Raw genomic sequence first — 12,016 nt, 5'->3', positions numbered from 1 at the left:
TAGTAGATGTGGCCAAAGAGCTTAGCAAAATGGTTGTACTAGTTTACGTTGACACCAGCCGTGTGCATGTATGTGCATTCTAGTTGATCGACACTTGGTATTTTCTTGACTTGTTTTTCATTTTACCTATTCTCAATCAGCAAATTTACAACAGCTCTCTGCCTAGTGCTACATTTTAGCACGAGTTGCCACAAACTTTTAATAAGAGTACCCCATTACTTTTCTGGACCAGATGGTTCCACCAAACCAAAACAAACTCTAGGTCACCAGGAAGATGGCGGGAAAACATCGGGGTCTTCCCAGAGGGGGAAGACACAGGTCAGGGCCTTCCAAAAGGGGGGAGGCGATGTTTTAACCTGGTGTACGAATGAGTGAGTGCATGAGCATCCCGGCTGTTCTGATTGATCAGGTAGGAATTTGTGGCTCCACGGTTGGGCACTCTTAAGGTCCCCTAAAGGCTACAGAGTCTGAGTGGGCTCATCTGCGGTTCTGTGGTATACGGCATACGGTCCAGGGTGGCACTGGACCAGTGTCTGATCATAAGTCACAAACCTGAGTCCACTACGACTAGGACACGGTCAGATGAGCACCTGAGTGGTCTCCTCTCTAGATGAGGCACCCACCCTTGTTAGTTTTTGCATCTCCGACACAGGGTGACATACACAGTGGGGGAGGGAGGTGCAATTAACCACCGATTTGGCTTAAGAATTGTCTATCTCCAAACAGCCCTTTGGACATAGGGGCCCTCTGTCAAATTATTTTCTTGAAATTTTAAGGTCTACTTTCCCCCTCCATTAGGAAGCTCCCTAAGACAAATACAGGGGGCGGTTCCACCGAGCCAACTGTCTTAAATTGTATGTTGAAAAATTTTTAAAAAGGCTTCTCAGGGACTTATAGAGTCAAGCTGACCCCAGGAAAACTTCATATTCTTTGTGAGTTTGAGTGGCCCACGTACAGGGTAGGCTGGCCTTCGGAAGGGACCCTGGACCTCCCCACTGTGAGAACTGTGTACGGGGTAGTGACAGGGTCCCCTAGACATCCAGCCCAGTTTCCATACATAGACTCATGGTTGCAAATCCTACTGTAGTGCCTGCTTGATCCCGGTTCTGCGTAAATAGGCAGGGACAGAGTAAGGTACCTGTGGCCCGACCAACTTTAGGAAAGAATAAGGAATACAAAAACCGCGAACTATGAGAAGCTTAGAACCCATTACTCAAGAAAAAGAGGAGAAGCTAGCTGGAAGTATCCTTTAGGAGGCGTCCTAATGCAGACCCCACCTCCCCTGCTGGGTTAGCTCTGTTAGGCCAGCATTTTAAAGCAAGTCAGCCCCTGATATCAGATACAAGCTTCAAAAGCTGCAAATGCGGCCACAGCCTAATCAGAATCTATTACTATATACAGTCTTCATGGTCTACAACACTCAAGATCTTCAAGAGGAAAAAAGAGAATAGAATAAAGAAACAAGACAAGCCAGGATTATGGTTGTCACAGGCCCTTGGTATCCAACAAGCATCCCTTAAGAGACCGGGGAATAAGGAGACATTGAGTTCTTGCTTCAAATGCAAGAAAGTAGGATGCTGGGCAAAGGACTGTACAGAAAAGTCCCCCCCAAGTCCCCTGTCACATGTGCAAAGAAACTGGTACTAAACCCTGGCATTGGAGAGTTGACTGTCCACGCTCTCAGAGAGAAGGGCGGCCAGCCGACACCCTAGTAGCCCAGATCTGGGAACTGCGCAACTGAAGAGGCCCAGGGCCGTCCTTGCTGACCCTGTCTGGGAATGTGGTCATCACTACCGAGGAACCCCGGGTAACTCTGGATGTAATGGGTAAGCAAATTCAAGTTCTTTTAGATACAGGGGCAACCTATCTTGTTCTCTCTGCATTTGCAGGAAAATCCTCCTCATGGACTACGATTATCATAGGAGTAGGAGAAGATAAGGTCAACCATTTTACTCCATCACTGACTGGTCAATTTGAAGATGAGACCTTTCGGCAGGAGGTTTTAAAAGTTCCAAGCTGCCCAGCTCTCTTGTCAGGATGGAATATTTTAACTAAATTAGGAGCAACATTACAACTTGGGTGTAGACCCCCCAGTATTTTAATGTATTGACAACGAGTTAACCCCAAGGCTTGGTATATGGTATAAAAGTTCAGCTTCTATGCTCCCTCACCAAGACCCAGACTTATCTGGCCCACTGATAGAAGTGCCTTCCCAGAGATCTCGGTAATCACGAATTTTCTCCCCCTTCACCCTCAGATGCTGAGAAGGGAAATGAGTTCTCTCAGCACCCCATCTATTTCATCGCTTCCTGAGGAAACTAGATGTGTACCCCCAGGGAAGTTACAAATACTGACGACGGGGAAATATGAGAATGTGCATGGCCTCTGATCTATATTTGTCTGTGTTCTGTGTAATATGGTGGTGGTTCAGTTAAGAATTCTAATTATGATGGAAAGGAAAATGGTTTTGGTAACAGAAGGTATAAAGTATGGAGACTTATTTTGAAGGGAATTGGAGGAAGGGTGTTTGTCTTCAAGTTGGTTATTTCCGAATGAGTGGAAGGAGGCAAACTGAAGGAATAAGGAACGTGGTAGAAGGTTTGTGAAGAGAAATCCTGAGAGGAAATCTGAGGTGATTAAGCTAAACAAGATTGGAAATTTAAATGCCAACAGTAAGCTAATGCAAAATTAGAATTGTGTTTTAATGTTTCATAGACTCTTGGTCCGCTACTGATGTTATGGAAAAGTTTTCTGAGTAGAAAACAAGGATTCCATACTTTATCGAAATAATTAATGTGTTTTACGTTGCCTCGATCAGTTTGCTGAGACTTTTAGAGAATATACTAACATTGGTCCAAAGTCTGAGGGTCAAACACTCTTGTCTCTGTACCTTTCACAACTCAGCCTGCGTCCAATATTCAAAGGAAGCTCCAAAAGTTGGGCCTAGACCCAAATTCCACAGGCTGCCTTGATGCCAGAGGAGGAAGCAGAGTACAAAAAGGCGCAGATTTTAGCTGCTGTAATACAGGGACCACCTCAAGGTGACCGTAGGCAATAAAAACCTTGCAGGCCTGGAGGGCCTTGATCTCGGTCAGCCATGATTGGCATCATCAGGACTGAGGCCTCTTGCAAACTCTAGTCCTAGAAAAATCCACCACGATCACAACAGTGGAGCCTCAGATCACCCTCAACATGGCAGGAAGGAAAAACTGAATTTTTACTAGACACTAGAGCTACCTACTCTGTCCTGACCCATTCCATGGGCCTCTCTCCAATGGTGACTGCACCACACATAAGTGCAATCCATTAGAATCAATCATAACCGAGCCCCTGAAACCCCGTTGGAAGTCTGGGGAAGTAAGCATTGACGGGACGGGGCTAAATCCTTATGTTCAAATTCATATCAGAGGTCAAGTACTAGACCATGCAGCTCGAGCCTTTCAGGTTTATAAGTCCTTCTACAAGGAAGTAACTGAACCCCTACCCCCACCGCCATAATTAACTAAAAACTTATTTCTCAAAAGGCATGAAGGACTAGCTCACTCCCTGAATGTCACTTCCTGCTATGTATGTGGGGGACTCTGATGCGGGATAGGTGGCTGCGGGAAGCCACAGAACTAGTTCCCACCAAGACAATGCCAAATATAATGGCTCCACACACCTCTGATGATAGTCAATGGATTTTAAAGCATACTATTTATTATGCAATACTGCCTGGCTGGAGGTAAAGGAAATCTCATGGAGTCAGTTGGAAACTTAATTTGTCTTGGCCAATGGTATTATAATGCCATCTCCAAACAAAGCGTGTGGTGGGGAAGCAGGACAGAGAGAAACCCATTGGCCAGATTCCTAGAGCTAACTGGAGCCAGGCAGGGTCCGAGACTGGATCGCCCCACGTGGCCTTGACTGGATTTGTGGAAACCAGGCCACATCCACCTCCCCATAAATTGGGAAGGGAGCCATATATTTGGCATGAAAAAGCCATCCTTCCTCCTCTTACCTCTGAAAACAGGGGGACTACTTAGTCACCCGGCCCCATAACCCTTACAACAGGTAAAAAGAGAACTCCAAATAGGGGACTGGAAGGATGACGAATGGCCCCCAGAGTGGATAATCCAATACTATGGGCCTGCCACTTGGGCAGAAGATAGATCTTGGGGATACTGTACCCCCATTTACATGTTAAACTGGATTACCAACAAGACTGGGAGAGCCCTGGGCCTCCTTGCTCATTCACAGACTCAGATGAGAAACCCCTCTACCAGAACAGGTTGGTACGAGACTAGCTGTTGGCAGCAGGAGGAGGCGTGTGTGGAAAATTCAATCTCACCAACTGTTGCCTGCAGATAGATGACCAGGGCCAGGCAGTTGAGGACCTTGTTGAAAAGGTGACAAAACTGGCATATGCGCCCGTGCAAGTACGACACGGATAGCCTTTTGGGGGGATGGTTTTCCGCTTTTGGTGTGTTAAAAACCTTAATTGGAGCAGTTTTACTACTCCCAGGAAGCTGCTTGATAGGGCCGTGTCTGCTGCTCCTGCTAATAACAACTTAAAAAGCATGGTGGAAGCCACAGTACAGTTGCGAGCTGCTGCGCACATACACTGTACCCGCCACTAGCAGGTGAGATCCCCCAGGATGTTTTAGATGGAGAATGTGAGACTCCAGCATAAAGACAGAATGTCTGGAATCTCAAAGGAGGGAATAAGAGTGGAGAGGAGGCATCTGAAAAATGCTATAGAGCTCTGATGGCCTTCTGGAAACTCTTGCCACACCAAAACAAAACGATCTACATATAGATAAGACCAGTGGTCTGAGAATTCCTTCCCCTTTACAGCCCCCACCCGAAACTCAGGAAGGATAAGGAAAATTTCTGCAATAACACCAGCAGAAAAGTGCGTAACATTTACTAAGTGTACTAACCAATGTTTTAACATCTAAGATAATATGACCTTGAACTGCAGCTCCACTACTTCTGTAAGCTATGCAAATGCAGATGTTAAATTATAGGCTGGATGGTTTCTTATTTATGGAAGAACTATTTATTCTTATGTTCCTGCTAACAGTACTGGAGGACCTTGTTCCCTGGGAAGACTAACTGTATTTATGCCTCAAAAGTCTCCAACTAGGCACCCCAGGGAACTCGCCCTTGCAGGAAATGATATGGGACATCTCTTGCATAGTTCTTAATCTTTTTAGTATACCCAGTTAAGTTTTCTTCCCTCCTTTCTTTGGGAAAAAGGCCCTCTCCCCCAAATCCAGATAATGACTGTGAAACTGGTAATTCAGGTCCTCTGGGTTTTGATAAGGATCATGGGCCCATCATGCGGGAATGGCCCTAGGCCAGGCAGGGTCCTTGGAGTCTGAGAGGGGAGGGGACTTCAGGCCAAAGGTCTTTTACTCTTTAAAAAATATATTAACCAAGTCTATTTCCCTTTACTCGCTCATGGGCAAATCAAAAATAGAAATTAATAGATATATGATTTAAATAACAGTTTGTATCTTCTCTTCTTTGTCTAGGGACTGAGGTGGCACTTCAGCAGGAAACCCAAGATCCCGCCCTGATTAAGGCAGAAAGGGGAAGAGCATCATGAGACCCCAGTAGGCAGGGACAACTGCCCTTCTCAGCAGGAAGCAGATACGGAGGAAGAGACCTCCTGTCCCTCACATCCATACAAATAATAAGGGGGTTCATGGCTCTTAGAAAAGAGTTAAGCAGGAAAATTAGTTAGGGGGTTTGGGGGCTGCCTGCAAAGATACTGACGTCATCCTATCCTAGAAGGGGTCCGCTGAAATCCATCAACAATTAGATCAGTCATGGGGGTACTGGTCCAGAATATGGAGTTGGGGATCCTGGTTTCTCCCACTTCCCGCTCCTCGCCTCATGCTTCTCATAGCTCTCTTGTTTGGTCCCTGTATCCTGACCTGTCTTGTCAAGTTTGTCTCCTCATGCCTAGAATCCATAGTTACAAATAGTTGTGACATCTGCACCACCATTATACCAGCCCCTAGGCCAGGAAGATCAGGAGGTTGATGCCCTATAAAAATTTTTTTAAAGGACATCAAAAGGGAGGATTGAAGAGGAATTTTTCACTCAAAAGGCTAATCAGCTCTTTGTTCTGCTTCTGTAGCTATGTTTCCTGCATAGGCCATACTCTAAAGACTCATCTTCCCTTTCGCTTCTTCTAAGTAACAAATGTACCTGCCTGTACCCGCATCAACTCCCACACTTTGTAACTCTTTGTAACTGCCTGCAACCAATAGCAAATCACGGGCTTTGTAACCATCTGAGGACGAATTAACCAATCAGCCCATGCAAATAAGTTCTATATAAGCAATGTTGCAACTGAGCTCTGGGCCTAGATCTTCAGAGCAATAGCTCCTCTGGGACCTAATAAACCCGAGTGCTCCAACTGTTCCAGTACTGCTTGGTTTCTGATTTTTGCAACTTTTCTGCAACAGTTGCCTATGAGCAGCAAGCTGAGGAAACGATAGAGAAAAGGTGAGGCATTATCCCCATATTTTGGGTGGGGATGGGGTGTGGAAGCAAGCAGTTTCTGGAAATTTCTGGAATCCAGGAACCATAGTGGAGTGAACCCAAGGGGGATTAAAACGGCCCTTCCGCCTCCCTCTTTGACTTCTGGTATCTCCCAGGAGTCCTGTTAGCTGAGGATAGGACTGGAGGCGCCGCCATAGAAGCTGCCGCCACCTACCTCTTCCCCCCCGACGTCGGTCCCCGCGGACCACGCTGAGTAGAGAAGGGTATAAAGAGTTGGCCTGGACCGGCGATGGGGAACTATGCAGACCCGCGGCCGGGTGAGCAGCCGCACCACGCCCACTCGCACCCGGCCCTGCAGGCCCTGGAGCAGAGCTCACGCGAGAGGCGGCCAGGGCGGTTGCCATGGAGACCCCCGGCGATGCGCGGCCCGGCGGCGCGCGGGCCACTGCGCAAGCGCATACTGCGACTCCGGCCGTGGCTCCTTGGCGCTTCTGAGAGCTGAGCCGGACGGCGCGTGACCCGCCCGGGCCAGAGTGAGACGGCCGCGGGCTTCCCTGGACCCCTTCGGCCCCGACCCGCCGCGTCGGGGTCGTCCGAGGCGGCGCTGGGCGACCGGCTGCGTCCCGGCGGTGTCTCCCGAGCCCAGCTGCGCGGTCGCAGGCGCGGCCGCCGGATCCCTGCGCGCAGGGCCGACAGCCGGGGGTGGAGCCGAGGGCGCGCGTCGTGGCTGCCAGGCCGCAGGTGAGCGCCCTGCGCCGCGTCCGGGAGGGAGCAGGGGCCCGGGCAAGCGCGCGGCCTCCAGCCTGCCAGCCGCGGAGGCACAGCCACGGGCTCCTGCCGGGACTCTGATTTCACTCTCTTGTTACCGTACAGATTTGACATTCGGGGACCGCCGCAGTCTCATTCTGTTTGGTAGACTCTTCGCTGCACGTGGAGGTAGAGCTGCCAGGTGGTCGCAACCATGTCCATGAGCCTCTTGGAAGACTGGTGCCGGGGCATGGAGGTGGACATTCACAGGTGTCTCTTAGTCGTTGGCATCCCGGAGGACTGCGGCCAAGCGGAAATCGAGGAGACCTTGAATGGGGTCCTCTCCCCGCTGGGCCCATACCTCGTGCTCAACAAGATGTTTTTGAGGGAAGAGAATGCCAAAGCCGCCCTCGTTGAGGTCGGTGAGGGTGTGAATCTGAGGGCTATCCCCCGGGAATTTCCGGGAAGGGGTGGTGTCTGGAAAGTGGTCTGCAGAGATCCCACCCAGGATGCAGAGTTTTTAAAAAACCTGAATGAGTTCCTGGATGCCGAGAGGCGCACCTGGGAGGACGTGGTCCGCCTGCTCCAGCTCAACCACCCCCCATCTTCCCGGAACCGGAATCTGCCCCAAGAGAACTGGGCAGAGGCCTTGGGGGTGCTCCTTGGGGCTGTGGTGCAAATTGTCTTTTACATGGATGCCGAGATCCGCAAGCGGGAGGAGGCTGGGGCCCTGGAGGCCTACGAGGCCCAGTTGGTGGCAGCCTCAGCTGCAGCCACAGGACGGAGAGTGAAGAAGGAACCTGGGCGGGCTGTCGAGGTGGGCTCCGCCTTGAAGATAGAGAACCCGGACAGCTGGAATGACGCGGAAGATGAACGTGACGCCCCCAAACCTTTGGTTCGTAGGGCTGGAGCTAAGACTCGCTCCAGGAGGAAGAAGCAGAAAAAAAACTCCAAGCAGGAACCAGCGTCCTGGAAGAAACCCAGAGGTCACTGCTCAGCCTCCTCGGAGGATCCCGAGGCTGCCGACGGGGAAAGTGTGGAGACCTCAGAATGTATCAGGAGCAGCAGGAAGCCCTGTGTGAAGCAGGAAGAACTGGCCTTGAAGAAGCCAGTGGAGAGAGGTCCCTGGAAGTTCCCTAGAAATGCAGCCCAGGTTGCAGAGCCAGAAGCTGGGGGCCCTGCAGCTGCCTCTGAGTCAGACCAAGATGGCGGCCGGGACGGCCCCCCGAAGAAGAAGGCCATGGGCTGGGCCTCGGCGAAGAGTCCGGCCTCCGGAAGGAAGAAGAAGAAGGTGAGCTTGGGCCCCGTCTCCTATGTCCTCGTGGACGTGGAAGACGCCAAGAAGCCGCCGATTCCGAAGAAAGGGCCGGGCGCGAGAAGGGGCGCAGCGGCCCAGAGGACCCCGCGAGGCCCGCAGCCCACCGTGGGGCCGGCTTCAGCGTCGCAGGGGGCAAAGGCCAAGCCCGAAGGCTCTCCTCATGGTGAGCATGACGACGGGAGTCATTTGTGCCGTGTCCACAAGCAGGGGAGAGGGGAGGAGCGGGAGCGGCAGGTGGGGGCTGATGAGCCCCAGGGACCCACGCGCCACGTGGTCAGTGACGAGGACCCCAGTGCAGCGGAGGAGGTGGGTGACACAGGAGTGGAGGTTGTAGAGGGCGAGAGCCCTCACCTTGCTCCTAGAAGCCCTTGAACATCAGGGACACCTGTGGGGACAAAAGGCAACAGAGCAAACCCACCGACTTGTCTTGTCGGTGAGAATTGCTGTGCTGTTCCCAGGTCATCCTGCCACTCCACCTGTCCATCTCCCTCGCTGAGAATGGAATGGTTTGCAGTTGTAAAGGTTGCCAGGGCAGGCGGCTTTGCGGGTGGAATGTTCTGGAGGCCTGGTTGGGGGATGGAAATGTTTGAGAACTTAGTCCCAGGAAGTAAAACAGTTCTGAATGACAACCCTCCCTGCTTCTCCTCTTGAGCTGTTCTGATTTATCCACAGAACACAGAAAGCTTTGAGTTTGGGGGACCACCCACACCCGAGGAGTTGGAAGAAGACCAAGGAAGAAGTTCCAAGTTGGGAACAAAGTGTTCTCTTGTCACTGAGTGAACCAAGGCTTTCGACTCTTTTAGCGACGTGGCTCTCAGAGGTCAATGCCACGTGAGATCCTATGTAGGAGGGGGTGTCTGTACCCCTGTGATTTTTCTCTGCCAGGCCAGCTTTCCCACCTCCTAGACTCACCTTCAATAAGCAGATTGGGAAAATTCTAGAACATTGATCTTGACACATGGGTAGAGTCACAGTCACACTTATCCACGTTTGGCCTTTTCCCCCCCATTTCCTGCCACCTCTTCTGATGGTCTGTGGACCCCTGCAGGGCCTGGCGTTTTAAAGAACAGAGCGGCTCTTTCTCCCTGCCACCTGCTCTGTCCCTTGACTGTGGATAAGGTAAGCTGAGGTCTTCAGTGCGGACCCGGATTCTTTACTCCTCCCAGTGCTGAATTAACGGCCTCCAGTTACTGACCCGAGGGTGGTTAGATCTCAAGAGTTAGTTTTGCGGAAAAAGAATGGCCACGGAGGCCTTGAAGTATTCACGTTTTAGGTTCTATTCATAAAAATGGTCCTTGGATTCCCATTTGGGGTAAAACCCTCTCAGGAGCCTGCAGGGAGGAGGGACGATTGGTCAGGAAGAACTCCGGCTTCCTTGTTGTGATTGCATCCACTGACATCAAACTCTCAACGTCTTTGAGGCGGAAGACACTTCTCACATTATAGTAAGAGGGAAAAAAATTCTAAAAATGGCTGTTGATTTCCATCCTCTGACTAGACCAGAGTACCGTGTGCTCTGCGTGTGCGTGTGCAGGGGGAGGGACAGGATATCTGAGATCATTGCTTTCTAAACTCTCCTGGGGCGGTCCACGGTGTGCTTAAAGATGTGATCCAAATCTACTTTTTGATGTATTTAAAAAAAAAAAAAACAAAAACGATTACTTGAATATGTCGGAAGCCAAAGCACATCACATCGGAGACTATCAAAATATTACATTGTGTTTGTTCATAAGTTAACTTGTTTTTGTACAGGTCTCAAATGAAGTGTATCTTCCATTTATTTGCATAGAAATGAATTTCGTGTAAATGTGACTGACGAGAAAGGAGGATCGGGAGTTCGGTCCTGTGCATGCCCCCGTAACGTACACTTCGTAATGCGCATGCTCATGCCCTCGTCCTGCTGTGATTTTCAGTTGTGTGATAGCCAGTAGCTGTATTAACATGGAGCACAGTGGTATATTCTATCACAGTTTATTTAGCCCTTTATGTTTTCAGAGTCTCTCTTCGGACTTCAGTTTTTGTGATAAAGAATGTGAACAGTCGGTAGATGTTAGTGATTCAGCTTTAAAAACAAAGTTCTCGTGATGATTGTTTTCAAAGCCCGGGACGAACCTAACCTGATGGTGCAGAACGGAAGAAAATGCTTCTCTCTGCATCTGCTCACTTGTGGGTATCTCGGTTTTCCTTGGTGTGAGCAAAGCAGAGCACCGGTGTGACTTGGCCTCTCAAAGTGACGAAAGCTTCTGACTCTCTGGCACCCGGTTTCAAAATCAGGTCTACTGGGGCTTCATTGTGTTAATAAATTGACACCATGATTAGTCACTGTACATGCTATGAAATAAAGTTTAGCAAATTAAATGTCCTTTGAGTGTCTTTCATATGTGGAGGTGGCATGGAGTATTTATTTAATTTGAGGAAAGGGTTCCTTCTGCTGAACAATACACGCGGTCCCAGACTCCCAGCCCGGTGTGAGCTGGTGTCAGACTTGGGTTCAACCTTCAAGGATTGTCAGCTTTCCATGAGAGAAAAAGTCATTGCGATATCTGTCCTATTTGCTATATGGCCTTCCATCAATGCAAAAGGATCTCCCATAGATCTTGGGGTTTCTAGAAGTTTCTAATCCAGGTAACTGGTGATGTGAATTATCTGAAAATGTGAGTTTATTTTTAAAAGCAGTTGGATGATTAAAATGCTTACCTCAGACAAAAGCTGAGGTCTTTAGCTAAAAACTCCCTTTTCTCCTGCCCAACCTCCACCCCTGCCAGGGACTTCCAAACCAAGGTGGCCATGTCATCAGAGTCACCTGGGGCCTTTGTTAAAAATGTCTTTCCTGGCCCCAGCCACTGAGTCTATGTCTGTTGGGGCTTGTATCCCCATCAGAAACCTGCATCTTAAAACAGTTTCTCCTGAGAATTCTAATGCAAATGTCGGAGAACTCCAGAGGACACTGGAGGGGTACAGAGCCTTGGGGGTCAAGGTTGGGGTTTTGTGAAAGGTGAATGGGGGTTGTGGGACAGAAGGAAGTGGGAGCGGGAGGGGGGGGGGCTGGGCGCCAGAGTATATATGCACATGAAGACCAGCGGCAGGCTGGTTGATGGGGCCTTTCCCCTGCCCCCATGATGGGAAATGCTGCATTTGGCTGGGATACTGTCACTCCCTCTGGTTACACCGTCCATCAGTAAAGTCAGAAAGGCTCTGTGGCCCCAAGTAGAGGAAATCTGGGGCTGGGAACAGGTCAAGTACAGTGCTGACCAAGACATTTTTTAGAGAACAAACAATACCGTGAAAAAGATACATGACGATCCCATTAGCTGACTTTTTTAAAGGAATAATACATTGATATCTGTTAATAAATGTGTACAGATACAGTTGTTTCAGGAAGGTACAGGTGTTTTTGTTTTCATAGCGATTGGCCTTGCAGTGAGGAATGGGGTAGAGGGCAGGTGGAGGGGG

At 49.7% G+C, this 12,016-nt stretch overlaps 1 protein-coding gene across 2 annotated transcripts; it reads left to right on the top strand.

The window, feature by feature from the left end:
• Window positions 1–6,369: 6,369 nt before the first annotated feature.
• Window positions 6,370–10,925, top strand: PNMA8A (PNMA family member 8A). 2 transcript variants are annotated; one of them, XM_016155445.2, is made up of 3 exons: window positions 6,370–6,501; window positions 7,372–8,726; window positions 9,236–10,925. In XM_016155445.2, the coding sequence occupies exons 2-3, from the start codon at window positions 7,460–7,462 to the stop codon at window positions 9,250–9,252; spliced, it is 1,284 nt and encodes a 427-aa protein (XP_016010931.2). In that variant the 5' UTR covers window positions 6,370–6,501; window positions 7,372–7,459; the 3' UTR covers window positions 9,253–10,925. The 2 variants fall into 2 exon arrangements, with proteins under 2 accessions (XP_016010931.2, XP_016010930.2); XM_016155444.2 differs by lacking the exon at window positions 6,370–6,501 and adding an exon at window positions 6,964–7,239.
• The last annotated feature ends 1,091 nt before the right edge of the window (window positions 10,926–12,016 follow it).

This window comes from Rousettus aegyptiacus, unplaced genomic scaffold, assembly GCF_014176215.1.
Source record: "Rousettus aegyptiacus isolate mRouAeg1 unplaced genomic scaffold, mRouAeg1.p scaffold_m13_p_14, whole genome shotgun sequence".
Classification (NCBI taxonomy): Eukaryota; Metazoa; Chordata; class Mammalia; order Chiroptera; family Pteropodidae; genus Rousettus; species Rousettus aegyptiacus.
Note: the sequence above shows the minus strand (reverse complement) of the source record. Positions and strands in the feature narration are given on the sequence as shown.

Coding starts and splice junctions, on each gene's coding strand:
- PNMA8A (XM_016155445.2), top strand. CDS start 7,460: ATGTCCATGAGCCTCTTGGAAGACTGGTGCCGGGGCATGGAGGTGGAC.